At 47.3% G+C, this 22,499-nt stretch overlaps 1 protein-coding gene across 1 annotated transcript; it reads left to right on the forward strand.

Annotated features, from left to right (window-relative positions):
• The first annotated feature begins 320 nt into the window (after window positions 1–320).
• LOC130996181 (serine/threonine-protein kinase BRI1-like 2) lies at window positions 321–4,138 on the forward strand. Its single transcript, XM_057921693.1, has one exon. The coding sequence runs from the start codon at window positions 669–671 to the stop codon at window positions 4,032–4,034; it is 3,366 nt and encodes a 1,121-aa protein (XP_057777676.1). The 5' UTR covers window positions 321–668; the 3' UTR covers window positions 4,035–4,138.
• Window positions 4,139–22,499: the final 18,361 nt, after the last annotated feature.

The following is a 22,499-nucleotide window of genomic DNA, read 5'->3' on the forward strand; positions in this document are numbered from 1 at the left end:
TATTTAAATTAACTCGATGTCATCAAAATCTACCTTAAAATTTGGTGTCGATAGTGTGATAGCACTACATATATACCATTATATATAAGGATAAATACTCGAAAGCAAACTCATTTCCTTACTTGAGACTTTTCTGTAATTCATAATTCATACTGAAATTACTTTCCATCTCACTCAAAAGTCACGCATATATATCCACTGTATTGCTCTGTATATCTCAGTAGTAAACTTTCGACTCCCCCTAGTTATTTTCTAGTAAAATAGTACTACTATAGTAATTCTATTGAATTGAAGATAATTCATTTTAATATCATGTTTTTATTATTATGAGCAAAGGGCCACTGTATTAGATTTCGAACCATAATATCGATCTACATCATCATAGTAGTAATACATAAATGTACACATCGACGTGTAACACGAAAATACACCAACCCCCTCCCCCCTTTTTTGTATGTATAATACAGTCTTGTTCTTCTTGATTATTCATTCATTCCCACTTTCCCTCCCTTTTTGAATATAAAAAACATATGCATGACTTTTTTGTAAAAGATCCTTACTTCACACAAAGGAACTCTCATCATTCTCCTCACCACTCCAATTCTCTCTCTCTCTCTCACTAAAGATCCCGGACTCGGAGTTTGCCTGCAGCCGATCGAGTTTGATGAATGGAGATGAAGATGTTGCTAGCTCACCTCGCTCTCCTCCTACTCTCCACCGCCGCCGTCTCTTCTTCGCAGCGAAGATCATCAACATCAACACCATCATCACAGACCGATAAACTCGCCCTCCTCTCCTTCAAGAAGATGATCCAGCAAGATCCCGACGGCACTCTCTCCGACTGGCAGCGCAACACCGACCCATGCACGTTTCACGGCGTCACCTGCAACGATCAACGCCGTGTCACCGCCCTCGATCTCGCCCAATCCAACCTCGTCGGCCAAATCTCCTTCTCCCCATTTTCCTCACTAGACATGCTCGTCTCCCTCAACCTCTCCGCCAACTCCTTCGCCATCAATGCCAACTCTTCTCTCCTGCAAATCCCCTACGCCGTTAAGGAGCTCGAGCTCTCCTTCTCCGGCGTCATCGGCCACATACCGGAGAAGATGTTCGCCAACTGCCCCAACCTCGAGTACGTCAATCTAGCCTTCAACAACATCACCGGATTCCTGCCTGAGAATCTCTTCCTTGACATCGACAAGCTTAAATATCTCGACCTCTCCTACAACAACATCTCCGGCATGATATCCGACTTGAAGATCGAGAGGTGCGGCTCTCTGTCTCATCTCGATTGGTCGGGAAATCAGATTGCGGGATCACTACCTCCGTCCTTCTCCAACTGCACCAGCCTAGTGGAGCTGATTATGCCGGAGAATTTCCTCTCCGGCCAAATCCCCTCCGCTTTCGGCGCGCTGAAAAGCCTGCAAACCCTAGACCTCTCCCACAACCACCTCACCGGCTGGATCCCGCCGGAGCTCGGCAACACGTGTGCCTCCCTCGTCGACCTCAAGCTCTCGAAGAACAACATCACCGGATCGATCCCCGCCACCTTTGCGTCATGCTCGTCTCTGCAGACGCTCGATCTCTCCAACAACAACTTGACGGGACCTTTCCCGGATTCCATTCTCGAAAAGTTGTCGTCTCTGGAGACCCTCCTGCTCAGCGGCAACTGGATTTCCGGCGAATTTCCGGCGTCCATTTCCTTCTGCAAGAACCTGAGGGTGGCGGACTTCAGCTCCAACAGATTGTCCGGGAACATTCCCCCGGACATATGCCCCGGCGCCGCCTCGCTGGAGGAGCTCAGGGCGCCGGACAATCTCCTCTATGGCCCGATCCCGACTCAACTGTCTCTCTGCTCACAGCTGAAGATCATCGACTTCAGCATCAATTACATCAACGGATCCATTCCCAAGGAATTAGGAAATCTCGAGAATCTGGAGCAGCTCATTGCCTGGTACAACGGTTTGGAAGGGAGCATACCGCCGGAGCTGGGGAACTGCAAGAAGCTGAAGAATCTGATATTAAATAACAATCATTTAAGCGGCACAATCCCGACGGAACTATTCAATTGCGCTAACATAGAATGGATTTCCCTCACCAGCAACGCCCTCACCGGCGAAATCCCCAAAGAATTCGGGGTTTTAACACGGCTGGCGGTTTTGCAGCTCGCGAGCAACAGTTTAAGTGGGCAGATTCCCAAGGAGTTAGCCAATTGCACCAGTTTGGTATGGTTAGACCTCAACAGCAACCAGTTGAGCGGCGAGATCCCGCCGCGGCTGGGGCGGCAGCTCGGGGCGAAGGCGCTCACCGGAATTTTATCAGGAAACACATTAGTCTTCGTCCGAAATGTGGGGAACTCGTGCAGGGGAGTCGGGGGCCTTCTGGAATTCGCCGGCATTCGCCCCGAGAGGCTGCTGCAGGTGCCGTCGCTCAGGAGCTGCGATTTCACCAGGCTCTATTCCGGCCCTGTTTTGAGTCTTTTCACGCGGTATCAGACGCTCGAGTACCTCGATCTCTCTTATAATCAGCTCCGCGGCAAAATCCCGGATGCGTTTGGTGAGATGATAGCTCTGCAGGTTCTGGTTATATCGCATAACCAGTTATCCGGCGAGATTCCGGCGACGCTAGGGCAGCTAAAGGATATCGGAGTGTTCGACGCGTCGCACAACAGACTGCAGGGGCATATTCCCGAGTCCTTCTCCATGCTGTCGTTCCTGGTGCAGATTGATCTGTCGTATAACGAGCTCACCGGCCAGATTCCGCAGAGGGGCCAGCTGAGCACTCTTCCGGCGAGCCAGTACGCGAATAACCCCGGCCTCTGCGGCGTTCCGTTGCCGGAATGCCAGTACAGCCAGGCTTCCTCCAATCCTGATGATGAGCAAGGGGGAAGAAGTAGCGGGAGGAGTGCCACGTGGGCTAACAGCATCGTGATGGGGATACTCATATCCGTCGCCGCCGTATGCATCCTGATCGTGTGGGCCATCGCGGTGCGCGCGCGGCGGAGGGAGGCGGAGGGGGTTAAGATGCTGAGCAGCCTGCAGGCCTCCCACGCCGCCACCACGTGGAAGATCGACAAGGAGAGGGAGCCACTCAGCATCAACGTCGCCACCTTCCAGCGCCAGCTGAGGAAGCTCAAATTCTCGCAGCTCATCGAGGCCACCAACGGGTTCTCCGCCGCCAGCATGATCGGCTCCGGCGGGTTCGGGGAGGTCTTCAAGGCCACGCTCAAGGACGGGTCGAGCGTGGCCATAAAGAAACTCATACGCCTAAGCTGCCAAGGCGACAGAGAGTTCATGGCAGAGATGGAGACGCTGGGGAAGATCAAGCACAAGAATCTGGTGCCATTACTAGGCTACTGCAAGATCGGGGAGGAAAGGCTGCTAGTGTACGAGTTCATGGCATACGGCAGCCTGGAGGAGATGCTCCACGGGAAGGCGAGGGGGGGCAGGGTGCTCCGGTGGGGGGAGCGGAAGAAGATCGCGCGGGGGGCCGGGAAGGGGCTCTGCTTCCTCCACCACAACTGCATCCCGCACATCATCCACCGGGACATGAAGTCGAGCAACGTGCTGCTGGACAACGACATGGAGGCGCGGGTGTCGGACTTCGGGATGGCGAGGCTGATCAGCGCGCTGGACACGCACCTGAGCGTGAGCACGCTGGCGGGGACGCCCGGGTACGTGCCGCCCGAGTACTACCAGAGCTTCCGGTGCACGTCGAGGGGGGACGTGTACTCGTTCGGGGTGATCCTGCTGGAGCTGCTCACGGGGAAGAGGCCCACGGACAAGGAGGACTTCGGGGACACCAATCTGGTGGGGTGGGTGAAGGGGAAGGTGAGGGAAGGGAAGGGGATGGAGGTCATCGACGCCCAGCTGCATGAGGATGAGGACGAGGACGAGGCCGAGCAGGTGAAGGAGATGGTTAGGTATTTGGAGATCTCGCTGCAGTGCGTCGACGACTTCCCCTCCAAGCGCCCCAATATGCTGCAGGTCGTCGCCATGCTCAGGGACCTTGGATCCGCCCCCAACAGCGCTTAATTCATCACCTCTTTCTCTTTCTCTATGTTTTTTTTCTTTTTCTTTCTCATAATTGTAATATCACCTTTTCTGTCAATCGAGATATCATCAAATTTGGAACGGCACCTCTGATTATAACTTCTTTAATTTAACCTTGATTAATCGAATGTGTTTGGTAAATTAACTTTCAACTTGAGTATAATACACTACTGAGATTGTTTTACATGCCTCCTTGGCCATGTTCTTGTCTGAGGAATAAAACAAGATTTTACTTTTCTCTACTTCTTACTAGTAGATAGTGTAAAAAAATTCATAATTGATTGCCAAAAGATTCATAGTGAACTTCGAATGGGAGTTTACTTTTGTTGATCGTGTCGCTATTCAAGTCACAAAAAAATATAGTTGAATTGATCCATTTTTATTGGGCTTTTATACTATTTGATAGTAGCATTGAAGGCCCGGTGAAGTGGGATTTTGCTACTTGTCTAGATTATTTTGGAGCGAATAATTCTATTCGTGGACTTCATTTTACTCAAGAATAATTTCTCGCTTAAAATAATACTAATAATGAATAATTATAAATTTATTATTTTACTCAGGACCTAACAATTGGTATCAGAGCAGGTTGTTCGCAAGAACTATCTGTATCTGATTAGGTTCTAATTGAACTAGATCCTAATGAGGGCATTTTGTTTTTGATCAAAATCTTTTCTCAAGATTCCTCTTGAGATTGCTTGCTCTGTGTTGCTTTCTTCTTTCCTGTGTGCTTCTCCCTGTTTTCTCCTAAATGTACAGGAACAAGAAAGACTCCTCCTGTAATACCCTGTATATTTTTATAATATTTTTATTAGTATATATATTTGTTAAAGGAATTAAATAGCTTGAGATGCTATTTAATCATTTGACTATTTTTTTTTACTAATGAGTTTATTGGTTTAGTAATTAAGATTTATTACTAAATCAATAGTGTGAATAATATGAGAGTATTTAATTTTATTTTCTTGAAGATTGATGAGGAGTAATATGTGTAGAGTAGGGAAAAGATACGAACCAGATGAATCGACCTTACCAGCGGGACGAGTATGGCAGAAGAAATACACTCGTCAGAAGAATCATCTTCACCAGAAGAGTCATGTTGGTCAGAGAAGTCACCCTCGCCAGAGAAGTCATCCTCGCCAGAGAAGTCACCCTCGCCAGAGAAGTCACCTTCGCCAGAGAGATCACCCTCGCCAGAGAAGTCACCCTCATCAGAGGAGCTACCTTCGTCAGTGGAATCACCAGAAAACGCGGGAGAGCCCCCACATGAAGACGAAATTACTATTCTATCCTTCGATCACACAAGGCGCACGCATCGCAGGCGAATTTACTATTTTGCCCCTCTATGTAGTCTATAAATAGGCCCTGCACTCGTGCATTGTAATTACGCTATCTCTTGTTTTTGAATATAACAGCTATTTTCTCTCTCGTACTAAATTCTCCGATCGCTTACTTTGCTCTTTCCGATCATCTCGACTAGGTATAGTTTATGATTTCAGCTCTATAGTTTAGGTGTTGGTTTCGTGAAACACCAACTGGCGCCGTCTGTGGGAAGGATACTGAGTTAGGATGTGAGGTTATGGTCGCCGGCGTACGCAGATCTGAAATTCCAATCGGGTTTGCGTGTGTCGGTACTATTTGCGCCGATAATTCGAGCACCCAGACGATTTTAATTAGTTTATTACGTTTGACGGGCTAATATGTTGTTAATCTGTTACGGTCCGTGTCTATTTATGTGTTCGATGCATGGGAAAAGGTGGTGAGAGTCATGAACAGTGAATCGGGGGGAAACTGTGTTTATTTACCGTTCGATCAGTTCAATTGTCAACGAAGGAGAGGTTTCTTCCTAAAATGGGGGTTTTATTTATAGATCTGACGTTTGTATCGGGGGATAGTGGAATATTGTTCTGTTTTTGCTTATATTGGGCTTTTGCTGGTGATTTGTGGATTTTGCTTCGGTAGAATGTTGGTTAGCACTCCATTTTGGTAGTGATGGAACTTGTGTTGTTGATCTGTGGGTATTTTTCGTTTATGGGTGATGTTTATCAGTGTTTTCCGTGTTTTCTATGGTTAATCGCCGTTTTTTGTCGGTAGATTGTGGAATGATGTTCGGTTCCTGTTATTTTGGGTTTTTGTGGCGGATCTATGGGTTTTGCACCAATAATATGTTGATCGTTACTTTGTTGCCGATTATCCTGGTTCGGTGTCGTGGATTTACGGGTTTCGCACAGATAATATGCCGATTAATACTATGTTCCTGTTACAATTAGGCTTGTGCTGATTGATTTGCGGGTGACTTTCGCCCAAGAGGAATAGTTATGGGTGTTTTCCATGTTTTCCTCGACTAATCTTCGTTTTGTGCTCTGATTAACGCATTATGCTGCTAATCTGGCTGATAGCCATGATAATTCTGTTGTTTGTAGGTTTTGTGGTTATTATAGTGCATGATTGTGTTAATCTTGGGTTATGATGTTCGTTTCCTTACATATCTCTTATTTATCTATCATTTCTAATGTATTGCGCTAACGAGCCTTGTGATGGTTGCTTTGTTTGTGTTTGTCTTTGGGTCTTCTACTTTGGTTTTCTTGATGCTCTGTTTTTTCCGCCGGATCTTAATGCGGGTTCCCCGGGGAAAACTCTGTTATGCGGGTTCTGTTTTTTCAATCTATGCCCTGGGTTTATTTCCCAGTGCATAGCGTTACCTCGAGGGGAATTTTTTAACGGTATCTGTACCGGTATCCGGGATTTCTTATTGGATCTCTTATATCGGGATTTCAATCAGTAACGCAGGATTTATGCTTTCGTCGCTAGGATTTTCTCTCACTCTGTTTATATGCAGGTACCATGGGATCCTCTGATGCTCACCGGAACTTGGAGAAGGAGTTTGATTCTGCTGCTGTCACTACCGAGGTGCCTGCCTCACTGTTCACTGGCCTTCAGGGTAATCCCACTTTCACTGTGCCACCGGGTTTTCAGGCTATCTCAGCCACTCCGACAACAGGGTTGAATGTTAACGCCCAGAGGTTCGCTTTGGTAACACCGGGCTCTGATCTGCCAAGTCTGGCCCCCGCGTCTGGAGGGGGATCGATTAACTTCGGGCTGGCAGAGCAAATGATGGCCTTGCTCAGCTGTGCTAACATGCGTCAAGCACTGGGAACTCCGATGATGTCTGTCATCCCTACTGTGGCTACCCCGGTTGGAGCGACCAACCCGCAGGGCACTGAGGCCCCACCTCCCGTTGCTCAGGAGTCAAACATGCTGGCAATCAACAAACAGGCTGTGATGCCTGGAGAAATGCAAGGGGACGCTGCTGACAGAGAACTAGCTAGACTAGAGGGGAGCCGTGTTAGGCTTAACAGTGTTTTCAGGAAAGAACGGGTTGACGAGTCTGATAGTCAATCCGTCTCCCTTATGTTTGAGGAAGAGAGACCGAAGGAGAAGGCACGGTTGAAAAAGCAAGTGTCGCAGCTGAAACATCAACTTGAGAATCTGGAAGAATCGTTGAGGGAGAAATCCCGAAGGGACGACAAGGAACAGAGATCTGAGCGGTCCTACAGAGCAGAGAAGTCTCACCGCCCAGAGAAATCACGGTATACCGAAAGAGCAGAAGAAGGGGAGCTGGAGTTTTCCTCTGGCAAGCCAGGGCACCGGGCTCACAAACGTCATGACCGTGACGTGCCAAGGGACAGAAGGGAGCAGGGAAGGTATAAGGAGGACAAGAGGGCTAAGACTTCAAGGTTCCATCCTATCAGCAACCGTAGTCCTTTCTCTGACGATATTTTGGCAGACACTTTACCTAGAAGCTACAAGCCCATCTCGCTGGATTATGATGGCACTACCGACCCGGAGGTGCACCTCAATCGGTTTGAAGGATTGGTTACACTGCATATGTACACTGAGGGCATCAAGTGCCGTATCTTCTCAACTACTCTTACCGGACCAGCTCAGTTATGGTTTGGGACGCTTCCCCCGAATTCTATTTACTCTTTTGAAGATTTACAGACTCGCTTCCTACGACAGTTTGCGAGCTCGCGGAGGGTAGGGAAGTCAGCTCTCTCGCTGATGGACATCAAGCAGGATCAGGGTGAGACACTGCAGGAGTACACAGCGAGGTTTAATCTTGCCGCTCTGGAAGTGCCAGAGGCAGAATCACAAATCAAAAATTGCGCCTATGTTCGAGGACTCAGGCCGGGGATCTTCTTTGACGAATTGCAAATCCGACCAGCAAGGGATTTCGATGATATTATGGCAAGGTTGCCAGGTTATTTACAGTTAGAGGACGCCAAGATGGCGAGAAAAGTGGAAAATGATAAACATAGGATCAAAAAGGCCGAGGAAGCACCCGAGAGACAGAGACACCAAGATAGAGCCCCATTCAGAGGGTTGCCTCCGAGGGTACTGCCACCCCAGGGAGGAATGCCGTCCCATCAACAACGCACTGTGAATGAGGTTACGCGGTTTACTGAGTACACGCCCTTAAATAAACCACAAGATGAAATCTTCCATTTGGTAAAAGACCAACCGTTCTTTCGGGCACCGGGAACCTATCGGAATGGGCCGCCACAAGAGGGGCCTAATAACAAGCTATGTGAGTATCACAATTCTTTTGGACATTACACAAAATATTGCGGACATCTTAAGCACCAATTGGAATTACTGGTGCGCCAGGGAAATCTCGACCAGTTCATTGACAGAGGAAATGAGGGCCAGAGGCGAAATGATCAGAGGGATCAATGGGATCAGAGGGATCAGCGAGATCAGAGGGATCAGAGAAATAACCGTGATCAACGACAAGAGCAGGGGAACAACAGAGATCGTAGGCCCGATGACAACCGGGATAATCGTAGAGAAGGAGCAGAGAGGCAAGCACCTCCTCCACCGTACAGAAGGGAAGTTCATATGATTTGCGGAGAGAACGGGACGCCCACATCAAATCGGGCTAAAAAACAAGTCGTCAGAGCAGTAAAAATAGGGTATTATCCTAAAAGGGTCATGGAAATTACGAGCGCGGCAGAAGAGCCGACGATCACTTTTGGAGCAGAGGATATACGTACACTAATGTACCCGCATGACGATGCGCTGGTTATCATGGCGGACATAGCAGGCTGCATGGTTCACCGTATCTTTGTTGATTCGGGTAGTGCCGTGAATATCTTGTACAAAGAATGCCTTCAAAACATGGGAATTGAAGTGAAGATTGAGCCAATGAATGCCCCTTTGTTTGGGTTTGGGGGAGAGATGGTCATGCCGTTAGGTTATGTGGAGTTGCCATTAATCCTTGGTAATGCAGCCGCTAGCAGCCGAGCACGGATGGTACGATTTTTAGTTGTGGATTTGCCCAAACCCGCGTACAATGTCATACTCGGACGGCCTGCCTTGACGGCGTTCAGGGCAGTGATCTCTATGTTTCACTTGAAAATGAAATTCCCCATCGAGGGGGGGGGGGAAGAGTATGGGAAGTTTGTGGGGATCAAACAGCGTCAAAAGCATGCCACGTCCAAATGCTTACACACTCATCGGGACAGAAAAGAGAAAGAATGACAGAGGGGTCGGATGCACGAAAGAGGGAAAAGGTGGGCGAGGTGCATGCCCCAGCAGAGGAGCGTCAAGAGTTGGCGGATTTATTGAAAGACAGAGATTGTACAGAAAAAACTGCGTTGGTGTCCACCAGCGATGTCTGCAACATGATCGAATTGTTCCCAGGAAAAGAAGGGTTTCAGACCAAAATTGGGTCTAACATGAGTGATCAAGTCAGAGACGAGCTCATTGTTTGCTTGCGCAGAAATGCGGATGTGTTCGCATTCAGCACCGCCGATTTGAAGGGAATCGACAGAGGGCTGGCGGAGCACTGCCTTAATGTGGATCCTAAAATCAAGCCAGTAAAGCAACGAACAAGGAATTTTGGGGCCGAGAAGGACGCTGCAATAAGGGAGCAGGTCTATGGGTTGTTGGAAGCAGGGCACATCGTGGAGGTGCAATATCCAGAATGGATTTCAAACGCGGTGATGGTACAAAAAAAGACAAATACTTGGAGGATGTGTGTAGATTTCAGAGATCTGAACGCCGCTTGCCCGAAAGATCACTATCCTCTGCCGAGGATTGACCAGCTGGTAGATTCCACTTCGGGGTGTGCTTTACTATCCATGATGGATGCATACCAGGGATATCATCAAGTGAAGATGAATAGGGGAGACATCGCCAAAACGGCTTTCGCCGTCTATTGTGGGGTATATGGATGGAAAAGTATGCCTTTTGGCTTAAAAAATGCCGGAGCTACGTATCAGCGGATGATGGAAAAAATATTCAAGGAACAGCTTACTAAGAATATCTCAGTGTACGTGGACGACATGCTTGTACGGAGTGTCAGGGCAGAGAATCATGTTTTTGATCTGGAGGAAATCTTCACGGTGGTCAGAGATCATCGGCTTATGTTGAATCCTGCGAAATGCACCTTTGGGGTCACAACAGGGAAGTTTTTGGGATATAAAGTCACGCCTGCATGGATTGAGGTTAATGCAGAAAAGGTCAAAGCTATTAGGGAAATGACACCGCCCAGGGGAATCAAGGAAGTGCAGACTCTGAACGGGCGCATCACTGCTCTGAGCAGGTTTATATCACGATCGACAGAGCGTAGCATGCCATTTTTCAAAATCTTAAGGAAATGAACCAAATTCTTGTGGACAGAGGAATGCCGAGCGGCATTTGAGGATCTTAAAGTGTATCTGGCAAAACTCCCGACTTTGACCAAGCCGGTCCCGGGAGAAACGTTGTACCTATACATAGCAGTAGGGGAGGATGCAATTAGCTCTGTGCTTATCAGGGAGGAGGGAAGTCACCAGAAGCCTATCTACTTTGTCAGCAGAATCATACAAGGGCCCGAGCAAAATTACACAGAGATTGAGAAGGCTGCTCTGGCAGTCATGATCACGGCGAGAAAGTTGAGGCCCTATTTCCTTTCACACCGAGTGGTGGTGCGCACGTCTCTACCTTTCAAATAAGTGTTGGGGTGCCCGGATTTGTCGGGAAGAATGGTTAAATGGGCTGTGGAATTAGGGGAGTATGATGTAGAGTACGAGCCGAGAACGGCAATCAAAGCACAAGCGTTAGCAGACTTCATACAAGAAACAACCCGTCGTCCCGTGCCAGAGTTCTGGGTGGCCTTTGTGGATGGATCGGTAACAAAAGAGGGATGTGGGATCGGGTCTATATCACTTCACCGGGTTATGGGACATATCAATTTGCCATAAAGTTCACCTGCCGGTTGTCTAACAATGAAGCCGAGTATGAAGCAGTGGTCAGAGGGGCACACATTCGGTCAGAGCTCAAGGCCGAATGTGTCATCATCAAGACAGATTCCCAGCTGGTAGCTCAACAGTTCTCGGGAGGTTATAATGTCAAAGATCAGCGGATGAAAGCGTACCATTCCAAAATCAGCGAAATGAAAGAAAAGTTCATGGAATTTAAACTCGAGCAAATTTCCCGGGAAGAGAACACGAAGGCAGACTTACTGGCACGCATGGCTAGCGCAGTAGAACAAACTTGGAGCGATGAGGTTATTTTACTCTGTGATACCAGAGAGATGGAGACTTCGCAGGTTTTCTCAGTAGAGATCAGGGACGATTGGTGGGCTCCGATCATACATTTTCTCAAGACAGGGGAGCGGCTGAGCAGATAATCAAATCAGAGGGCTCGCCATGAAAATTACTGCTTAATCAACGATCAACTCTTCAAACGATCTTTCACTCAACCCTTGCTAAAGTGTTTATCTCCAGAGGAGGCTAATTTTGCTTTGAAAGAAATTCATGCAGGTTGCTGTGGTGGGCATACGAGATTTCGAGATCTCGTACGTAAAATCATCCAGGCAGGGTTCTATTGGCCTCACATCAACAAGGAAGCCAGAGAATTCGTCCGCAAGTGCGAAGCTTGCCAGAGGCATGCTGGGAGAATCAACATACCAGGGGAGCCTATGGGTGTCATGTACGCTGCATGTCCGTTTGACAAATGGGGCATCGATATAGTCGGAAAGTTGCCTACAGCACCTGGGGGGAAATGCTTTCTCATCGTGGCAGTAGACTATTTTTCTAAATGGGTCGAGGCTGAGGCTGTGGGCAAGATCGATGAAGTTACAGTTGAACGCTTCATTTGGAGGAACATCTGTTGCAGATTCGGAGTACCGAGAATCTTTGTGTCTGATAATGGGACTCAGTTTACAGGGCAGAGAATCGCAGATTTTTGTGACCGAATGGACATCACTCAGCGTTTCGTCTCAGTGGCTCATCCACAAGCAAATGGCCAAGTGGAGTTAGCTAACAGAACAATTTGTGAAGGGATTAAAAAGAGGCTGAACCAGAGTAGAGGGAAATGGGTGGAGGAGTTGGACACCGTTCTCTGGGCCTACCGAACTAGCCCAAAGACGGCAACAGGCGAGGCACCTTTCACGCTGGTATATGATCCAACGCAGTGATACCAGCGGAGGCCAGACTGGAATCATACAGCATCATCACCTACGATACAGAACATAACGCCGATCTCCGAAGAACAGAGCTCGACCTTGTGGAAGCACAGCGAGAAGAAGCTCAAATCAGAGCAGCGAAGTATAAAAGTGTCATCAAAGCAGGGTACGACAAAAGGGTCAGAGCGCGGAAGCTGGTCAAGGGCGATCTGGTCCTAAAGAGAGCTGACGCATTAAAGGCAGTGGGCAAATTTGAAGCTAACTGGGAAGGACCGTTCATCGTCACAGAGGTCTTGGGGGGAGGAGCGTACATACTGTCGGATTCAGACGGCAGAGCTCTACCTAGGCCATGGAATATAAACACGCTTAAAAAGTTCTATGTATAACCGCTACTCAGCAGGAATGATCACTTGTAGACCGGATACTCTTTTTCCCCACAGGGGTTTTAACGAGGTCCGGGGCCATGATATCAATAAAACAGATATGTGGTTCTAGGGAATTCCCTGGTGTTGTTTTCATTTATTTCAATTATCGCTTTCCTACTTTACATATGCTAATTAACATGTTCATGCAGAGCATTGCACATGTCACCAGAGGGGGGAGTAGGGTGTATACCCGTAGTTCCCAATTTTCAAAAATTCAAAATACAACACTGTTTCTTAGCAGGACAAGGGAGAAACAAATACAAACTGCTTCTTAGCAGGGCAAGGGAAAAACAAGCACAAAACTACTTCTTAGCAGGTCAAAGGGAAAACAAACATCAGGGATCGGCGACTTCTCTTCCACGCGCTAACACTTCGGGTTCTTCTTCTCCGCTGGAACATCCCTACTTCTCAGATCTACTCCAGATCTACCCCATGCCTGCAGAATACCAAGAAAAGCAACAAGTCAAAATGCCAAAAGGAAAGAATACGGAGGAATAGACCAACCAACGTCCAGATCTCGGGAAACCGGTAATAATGCTCTCAAATACGGGAAGTCCGCTCTTTACAACCACAAAGCTAGAGATCTGCACTGGGAGCACAGAGGGAAAAGCGGAGCCTTCAGGGATGTGAGTGTTCTGAGGGGAACTTCCCATACTTGAGTGCCTTATAACCAAGCTAGGGACGATTCAACGAGGAAACGTTATTCAGGAATCCTGGAGATAAAACCCTCAGGCGGGGGAGAGTCCTGCCTTTTCAGCCTCCAACACTGAGTACTTTCTTAACAGGACTCACTCCCCCGACTGAGGGCATTACAACCAAGATAAGGAGGCATCTTAAGCCAAAAGGACAGGAGATCTAGGGTTTGAGAGAAGAGCAGTTTGGGGCGGCGGAAAGGAAATAAGGGATTCTAAGCTAGGTCATGAAGGGTGGAGGGGTATATATAGAGATGGTATTGGGCTTAAGAAAAGGGCTAAGGGGTAACGGGCTCACGCGAGTTTATGGGCCGGAGATGGAACAAAAAGTAATTGGGCCAACATGTTCATAACAGAGTATTGCACATGTCACCAGAGGGGGGAGTAGGGTGTATACCCGTAGTCCCCAATTTTTAAATTCAAAAATTGCTCCTCAGCAAGTCAAGGGGAAAAGCAGAGGAATCACGCTGCCAATCAAAGGGAAGCGCTCGTAAGCCGCGAAAGTTGGTTGTGCCATCCGGGCCTTCCATGCTCTGCGCAGAGGGAGGGAAGCGCTCGTAAGCCGCGAAAGTTGGTTGTGCCATCCGGGCCTTCCATGCTCCGCGCAGAGGGAGGGAAGCGCTCGTAAGCCGCGAAAGTTGGTTGCGCCATCCGGGCCTTCCATGCTCCGCGCAGAAGGAGGGAAGCGCTCGTAATCCGTGAAAGTTGGTTGTGCCACCCGGGCCTTCCATGCTCCGCGCAGAGGGAGGGAAGCTATCGTAAGCCGCGAAAGTTGGTCGTGCCATCCGGGCCTTCCATGCTCCGCGCAGAGGTTGCACATAATCGTAAGCCACGAAAGTTGGTTGCACCCCCCGGGTCCTCCATGCTCCGTGCAGAGGTTGCACTTAACCGTAAGCCACGAAAGTTGGTTGCACCCCCGGATCTTCCATGCTCCGTGCAGGGGGTTACTATTTAATCGTAAGCCGCGAAAGTTGGTCGAGCCATCCGGGCCTTCCATGCTCCGCGCAGAGGTTGCACATAATCGTAAGCCACGAAAGTTGGTTGCACCCCCCGGGTCCTCCATGCTCCGTGCAGAGGTTGCACTTAACCGTAAGCCATGAAAGTTGGTTGCACCCCCCGGGTCCTCCATGCTCCGTGCAGGGGGTTACTATTTAATCGTAAGCCGCGAAAGTTGGTTGCGCCATCCGGGCCCTCCATGCTCCGCGCAGAGGGTTACTATTTAATCGTAAGCCGCGAAAGTTGGTTGCGCCATCCGAGCCCTCCATGCTCCGCGCAGAGGGTTACTATTTAATCGTAAGCCGCGAAAGTTGGTTGCGCCATCCGGGCCCTCCATGCTCCACGCAGAGGGTTACTATTTAATCGTAAGCCGCGAAAGTTGGTTGCGCCATCCGGGCCCTCCATGCTCCGCGCAGAGGGTTACTATTTAATCGTAAGCCGCGAAAGTTGGTTGCGCCATCCGGGCCCTCCATGCTCCGCGCAGAGGGTTACTATTTAATCGTAAGCCGCAAAAGTTGGTTGCGCCATCCGGGCCCTCCATGCTCCGCGCAGAGGGTTACTATTTAATCGTAAGCCGCGAAAGTTGGTTGCGCCATCCGGGCCCTCCATGCTCCGCGCAGAGGGTTACTATTTAATCGTAAGCCGCGAAAGTTGGTTACGCCCCCCCGGGTCCTCCATGCTCCGCGCAGAGTGTTCAAGCTTGGATGGGAAGCAGCAAAGGAATGCTTGGATGGGAAGCAGCAAAAGAATGCTTGGATGGGAAGCAGCAAAGGAATGCTTGGATGAGAGTCACCAAAATCCTCGCCAGAGGAGTCATCAAAATCCTCGCCAGAGGAGTCATCGAAATCCTCGCCAGAGGAGTCATCGAAATCCTCGCCAGAGGAGTCATCGAAATCCTCGCCAGAGGAGTCACCAAAATCCTCGCCAGAGGAGTCATCAAAATCCTCGCCAGAGGAGTCATCAAAATCCTCGCCAGAGTAGTCATCAAAATCCTCGCCAGAGGAGTCATCAAAATCCTCGCCAGAGGAGTCAGTCAAAATCAGCAGAGAGGTCATTCAGATTTCAACAGTCAGAAATCAACATCAACACCAAAAATATACATCGCAGTCGGAGATCCGGGAATGCAAACTCAACATCAGCAAAAATAACGCGAAGTACAAAGGAAGGCAGAGGCAGCATAGAAACTTAAAAGACAAGTTAAATAGCAAGGCAATCTCATTCAAACAAAGAATGCCAAAGAGGCAAGCTATACATTGAACGTCAGAGGTAAGTATTAAGTTTTGTGGAAATTGAAAAGTTACAAAAATATTTGCCAAATCCAAAAGGGAGAGCAGGGTTATCAAGCAGGAGGAACAGAGGAATCTTCAGCAGGGACAGGGGAGACGGGAGCAGAGGTGGCAGTTGCAGGGATCTGGCTAGCAGAGGCCCCCTCCGTAAACACCGGCAGCATGCCAGCTTCCTTCATCTTCGGGAGACGGGAATCCACGTCCAGCAGCTTCTCAGCTTCTTGTACATATGTTTTCTCGTCTCTATACAGGGCAAAAAGCTGTTCCACTGCAGAACGAGAGGAAGCCGAGTCTTCAAAAGCTGAGGCCGCCAAATCAGAGGGCAGGGGAGGCACCATGCTATATTCAGAAAATTTTCGGGTGCCTTTGCCAGTAGGATCCCGTAGCCGGTTCACAAAGCCCACCAGGGAAGCAGAGAAGGCAGGCATATACTTGGGAACGGAGGGCAACGAGTCAGACCCAACTCCAAAGGTAAAATAAGGAAGGGCCTTCTCTAGCACTGGATACCACCACACTGGCCTCTTCGGAGAATTCTCAGGGATCTTCATCAGTTTGTTTATGTCTTCATCCTGGAGGTTATCCATCAAGGCCCGCAGATCCAGGGTGGCAAGTTGCTCCGGAGATGCCCCCGCCATCTCTAACGCCTTTGTGGCGGATCGCTGTATCACATAAGCAAAAAGGGGTCCGAAATCTGCCAGATACTCGGGAGTTCGTTTGAAGGCCGCCAATGTATCTTCCAGCATCACCTCTAGGAAGTGCTGGCCTTGGGGAGATAAGAAGTACTCCAGACGCTGGTCTCGTGCCCCCAGGACATAAGCACGGTTCTGAGCCTCCACTAGTGTCTTCCTCCAGTCACGTCTGGCTTCCCTATAGTCTTTTTCGTACCCCGCCTTGAACCTCATAAGGCTCTCATGGCTCTCCCTTGTCACCCTTGTCAGCTCAGAGGCCAGGGACGACTTCTCCACCTCTACTTGGGCCAGCTTGGCCTTCAGCTCAGCAATCTCTGCCTCAGCCCCACTCAGGCGCTCCACTACCCCAGCAACAGCGTCATCACGTTTGGCAATATCTGCCTGCTCTTTTTCTCTCTCCTTCTCCAACACATCATAATCGTAGATGCGCTGGATAGCTCCCCAGAACCGAGCTTCCACCTGCAGGGAAATAGAATGGGTTAGGTCAGAACAAAGAAACCATCTTCACCAAATGAATGATTTTCTTCAGAGAAAGGGGGTCCACCAGAACAGCCAAAAGGTTAATAACTTAAAGTTTTAGATAAGGATACCAGCTGCAAAGTACCTGAAGAGCCGTCTGGGCAAGCAGACTTGCCAAAGCCCCCCGTGTCAAGTTCTCCATTTTCTCCTTGTCTTTCGAATGAACACGAGAGGACAAGGCATCGATAAACCCCTGCCCCGACAAGCTTGAAATCGGGCCAGGGACAATATCCTCCGAGTCATCTTCAGCAGGGACCACAACCTTGCCCTTGCCCTTTCCCCCAGCAGAAGGAGGGACTTTCGAACCACCAGCAGACTTCTTGGCTGGAGTCGCGGACTTGCCAGCCTTCTTCAGGCTTTCCTGCTTCTCCTTCTCACCCACGGAGATCAGAGAGCCCCTCTTCCGCTTCTTCGAGAGATCGGGAGTGGCGGCGTCCTGGGCAGAGTTGTGAGAAGGTACCTCGTCAGTAATGTCCACAACTTGGACACCTTTTCCACCAGTACCAGATGCGTCACCAGTACTGGAACGTCTGCGCCCGTGGACAAGGCCACCTGCATCAACCTCCTCTGCATCAAATGTGCGGGAGGCTTCCACGTTTTTCTCAGGGGCCTCTGCCACAGGAAGAATGGCGACTAGCTCAGATCCAGTGGGCTGTTCTGAGGGTCCCGTTTGGGAAGTAGAGCCTCCCGAGCCATGTTCCCCGCTGCGGATGGGAGAAGCAACGGCAGCCAAATTGGTTCCGCATTGTTTCCTCCAAGACATGTCTGCAAACAAAAATTCTTCACCGTTAGAATCAGGGTAACAAAAGTCAATATATTTTCTAACTCATATTTTTTACCTATCGATTTCTGTGGATACAGGGGAAATAGGCCGTTATAAGTCAAAGCCGAATTATTCTCGGCAAGATATCTACAAAGGAGGGGCTTGTCGGCGTTCAGGGCATTGAGATGAGTTATAACCCCCATGTCAAATGCGGAGGGGGAACCCGGAGAAGCAGGTTTATAGGTGGTACGAGGGTCATGCCATTCCAGCTCCGCAACGCCGTAATCGCGCCAGGAGCCGACAAGAGTGCGCACATAGCAATAGTAGCTCAAAAAGCCCTTATCAAAAGAATTTAAAGAGGAAAGGAAGGTGGTGGGATACTTCTGGAGGCCAGCAAAACTGTATAAAGGGCTGCCCTGCATACGGAGCGACTGGGTTTGAAAAAATAATTGGGCGGTGTCTCCAACACCGTGAGCTCGGCACAGAATGTGGAAGGCATATAGCCTACGAATAGCAGAGGGGGTGATTTGATAAAAGGGGATACGGTAATGGTTGCAAACCTCAGCTAAAAGAGCAGGGGGAGGAAGCCTTAGGCCGGCATCAATCTGGGCCTTCCAAATGACCACCATTTTAGGATTACGCATTCTCGTAGGGGGGGTTGAAACTTTAGAAAAAGGTTCAAACTTCAGGTCTGGGGGGTTACGACATTTAGCCTTCATCTTTTCCATCTCCGCAACGCTAAGTCGGGATTCAGGAATACTCTTTGGGGGTTGGGGTGTTTTTCTGGTTCTCTTTTTTGGTCGAGAAGGACTAGGAACAGTTTGAGAATCAGGAACAGTTTGAGAATCATGAGAGGCAGAAGGGGAAGGAAGATGTTCAAGACTCTGGGGCTGGGAAGAAGAAGATGAGGCATCACGGGCAGAAGGAAAAGGCGACTGCGAGAGTTGGGGAGCGGAAGTGGAGGCCATGGTCAGAATATTCAAAACCTAGGGTTTCTAGCACGCTCAATCAGAGCACCAACAAATTTCGAAACTACTCTACAACTAATCACAAATATCGGGAGAATAGGATACGCAAGTTACCTAGGTCAGGGGAAGACTGACAACGAAAATCGGAGCGGAGGGGTCGCGGGAAAATACGCCAGAACAGGAGGGAGGATCACCGGAAATTGCAGATGAAGGAGTTCGGAAAAATTGGAGAAGAAGAATAGTGAAAAACGGAAGTTCGAATCGACTAAGTAAAAATGTACGCGGGCAATTACTAACATACGGGATGAACGACACGTGGCATACAGAAATGAATCAACGGCTGAAAATCCTTACGGAGAGGCGAAAAGACGCAAAGGTTAGAAAGTAACCTCGGGGTACGGGAAAAGCATTGTAGATCGGGCAGGCATTTAATGCAGGGACCAGGGAAAACAGCACGGTGCGAGCTTTAACAATACTTCGCTGGTTGAACACGAAGAATACCCGGTTCAACCAGACTAGAGGGGGGAGTGGTTGATGAGGAGTAATATGTGCAGAGTAGGGAAAAGATACGAACCAGAGGAATCGACCTTACCAGCGGGACGAGTATGGCAGAAGAAATACACTCGTCAGAAGAATCATCTTCACCAGAAGAGTCATGTTGGTCAGAGAAGTCACCCTCGCCAGAGAAGTCATCCTCGCCAGAGAAGTCATCCTTGCCAGAGAAGTCACCCTCGCCAGAGAAGTCACCCTCGCCAGAGAAGTCATCCTCGCCAGAGAAGTCACCCTCGCCAGAGAAGTCACCTTCGCCAGAGAGATCACCCTCGCCAGAGAAGTCACCCTCATCAGAGGAGCTACCTTCGTCAGTGGAATCACCAGAAAACGCGGGAGAGCCCCCACATGAAGACGAAATTACTATTCTATCCTTCGATCACACAAGGCGCACGCATCGCAGGCGAATTTACTATTTTGCCCCTCTATGTAGTCTATAAATAGGCCCTGCACTCGTGCATTGTAATTACGCTATCTCTTGTTTTTGAATATAACAGCTATTTTCTCTCTCGTACTAAATTCTCCGATCGCTTACTTTGCTCTTTCCGATCATCTCGACTAGGTATAGTTTATGATTTCAGCTCTATAGTTTAGGTGTTGGTTTCGTGAAACACCAAAGATGAATAATTGTTGATAGATAGCTTTGTTAAAATTTTGTAATTGGAAAATATTTATTTAAGTGTATTTCTAGAAGAATTTCTTTTAATTATAAATTGATGGTTTTATGTTATCTACTAAATTAAGATTATATATATATATGTTAATATCTTGCTTGATTTCCAAATGGGCCGAGTAATAGTGGCCACCAATTGGGTTTTTAATTCAATTGGATCAAATGGGTTTTTATAAGACTTGTTTTTAATGCACAACTTCCAAAAAAAGAGCATAGCTAAATATAGGTATTAGAATTTAGAAATCTCATTCCCTTGCTCTACACCTACACTGCCGATTTTCTTCCCCAAGAAGAGAACCACCCTTTTTTCCTCTTCCAAGTTTAATTTCGCAGAGAATTCAAGTAGTAGCTGCAATACCGTAATATAAAGGTGAATTTATTCGATTCTCTGTTTTCCTACAAGTATAGCATGAAGAAAATTATATTTTGGATTCTAGGGTTTTTTGAAAATTTGGGGATTATATTCTAGAGTTGAAATATGACTTCAATATTGATATATATTATGTTTTTGATATTCCTAAGCATGATTATGGTAGTTAATTATGAAGATTTTTACTTGATTTTGATTTTACTCAAGTTAGTATAAACCCTAGGGTTGAGTTCGAAAATTCTGATTATGTTCTTGAATAAATGAGTTTATATATGTGTTCTTGAGCTGGAATTTTGTTATATATGAGTATATTATGAGTTTGCACTATATGGTTGTGAGATTGATTTTGTTAGTTTAGGGGAAGTTGGGGCTTTTAAGTTGAGAAAGTTTATATGCTATTGTTTGATGGATATAAGTATATTATAGTGATTCTATTAATTATTGAGGTTAGAACAGTTACCCAATTCTTTTGTACAACTCTATAGTATAAAGAGCATGGAATTGATAAAGTTTCTATTTTTATGCATATGGATGAGATTAGTGACTTTAATAATTGAGTTTAAATTGAGATCATTGAGATTTTATTTCAAAGAGATTGAGGAGATTGATAAAGTTAGTTTATTAAACTAAATATGTATCTATTCATTGAGAATTCACAAACATCTATGAGCTTATTCTTTTTTTTCCTTATTGAGTTAAGAGGATGAGTGGTGTTATTGTATTGATGATATGATGTGAGGAAATGTTAGAATAATAAGTTAATAGGAAACATGAGTTATTGTTATAATATTAGATATATATATATATATATATATATATATATATATATATAGAAAAATTTTGAAGTAGCCAAAATGAAGCATAAAACACAATTTATGGTCACACATTGAAAAAACACAAATTTTGGCCATTTTTATTGATTTGGACGTTTTTACCCTTAATGAGGCGGACCAGGTAGAATCAGGCACGCGGGTCGCGTGCCGGGTCGGGTTAGGCACTTATGGCACTATTAGTTCCATAAGTGCCAAGATTTTACTTTGGTTTTATTTTGGATTTCCGATGACACTTATGACACTAATAGTGCCAAAAGTGCCAACGAAAATCCAAAATAAAACCAAGTAAAATAGTTATTTTGGCACTTATGGCACTAATAGTGCTATAAGTGCCAACGGAAATTCAAAATAAAACTAAGTAAAATGTTCATTTGGGCACTTATGACACTAATAGTGCCATAAGTGCCATACGTGCAGCACTAATACAGAAACAACAACATCATTTAAACTCTATATGGAACATCTAAACCCTAAATGGATAATCTAAACCCTAAATGAAACATCTAAACCCCAAATGGATAATCTTAACCCTAAATGGAATATCTAAACTCTAGGTGGAAGTGTGCACTTATGGCACTAATAGTGCCATAAGTGCCATACGTGCAGTACAGATCAGATCAGATCTGATCTGTCGATGGCTGAAATCGAAGGAGGCGGAGATCAAATCTGCCGATGGAGGAGGCGGCGCAACGATCAGATCAGATCCACCGCCGCCGCCTCATCAGATCAGATCTGCCGCCGCCGCCGCCTCATCCTTATCAGATCAGATCTCCTCCACCGCCGCCGCCTCATCCTTTACTCCAATGAAGTCTGCCCAAGCCGCGAGAGCTCCGACGAATTCTCCAAGCTCGGCGCCGCTGGAGAGAGAGAGAGGGAGATGAGAAAGAGAGAGGAGAGAGCGGCAGCCGAGATGAGAAAGAGAGAGGAGAGAGAGAGAGAGAAGGGTAGAATAGTCATAACATACAAAAGATGGCCAAAATTTATGTTTTTTCAAATGGTGGACAAAATTTGATGTTGTATGTTGAATAGGGCCATTCGGCCCTATTGTTTATATATATATATATATATATATATATATATATATATATATATATTTTCCTTACTTATTTTTCTTACGAAATTTTTATCTATTTAAAGGTTCCAGCTAGGAACGAGCGTGACACTATGGTACAAAGTGAGTAAAGAAGATATATCAGGTGGGCTTACTAACTCAAGAAACAATGATGCATACTTTA

The sequence above is a fragment of the Salvia miltiorrhiza genome, chromosome 7, assembly GCF_028751815.1.
Source record: "Salvia miltiorrhiza cultivar Shanhuang (shh) chromosome 7, IMPLAD_Smil_shh, whole genome shotgun sequence".
Taxonomy (NCBI): Eukaryota; Viridiplantae; Streptophyta; class Magnoliopsida; order Lamiales; family Lamiaceae; genus Salvia; species Salvia miltiorrhiza.

What these genes read in the sequence shown, in the direction of transcription:
- LOC130996181 (XM_057921693.1), top strand. Translation starts at nt 669, where the DNA reads ATGGAGATGAAGATGTTGCTAGCTCACCTCGCTCTCCTCCTACTCTCC.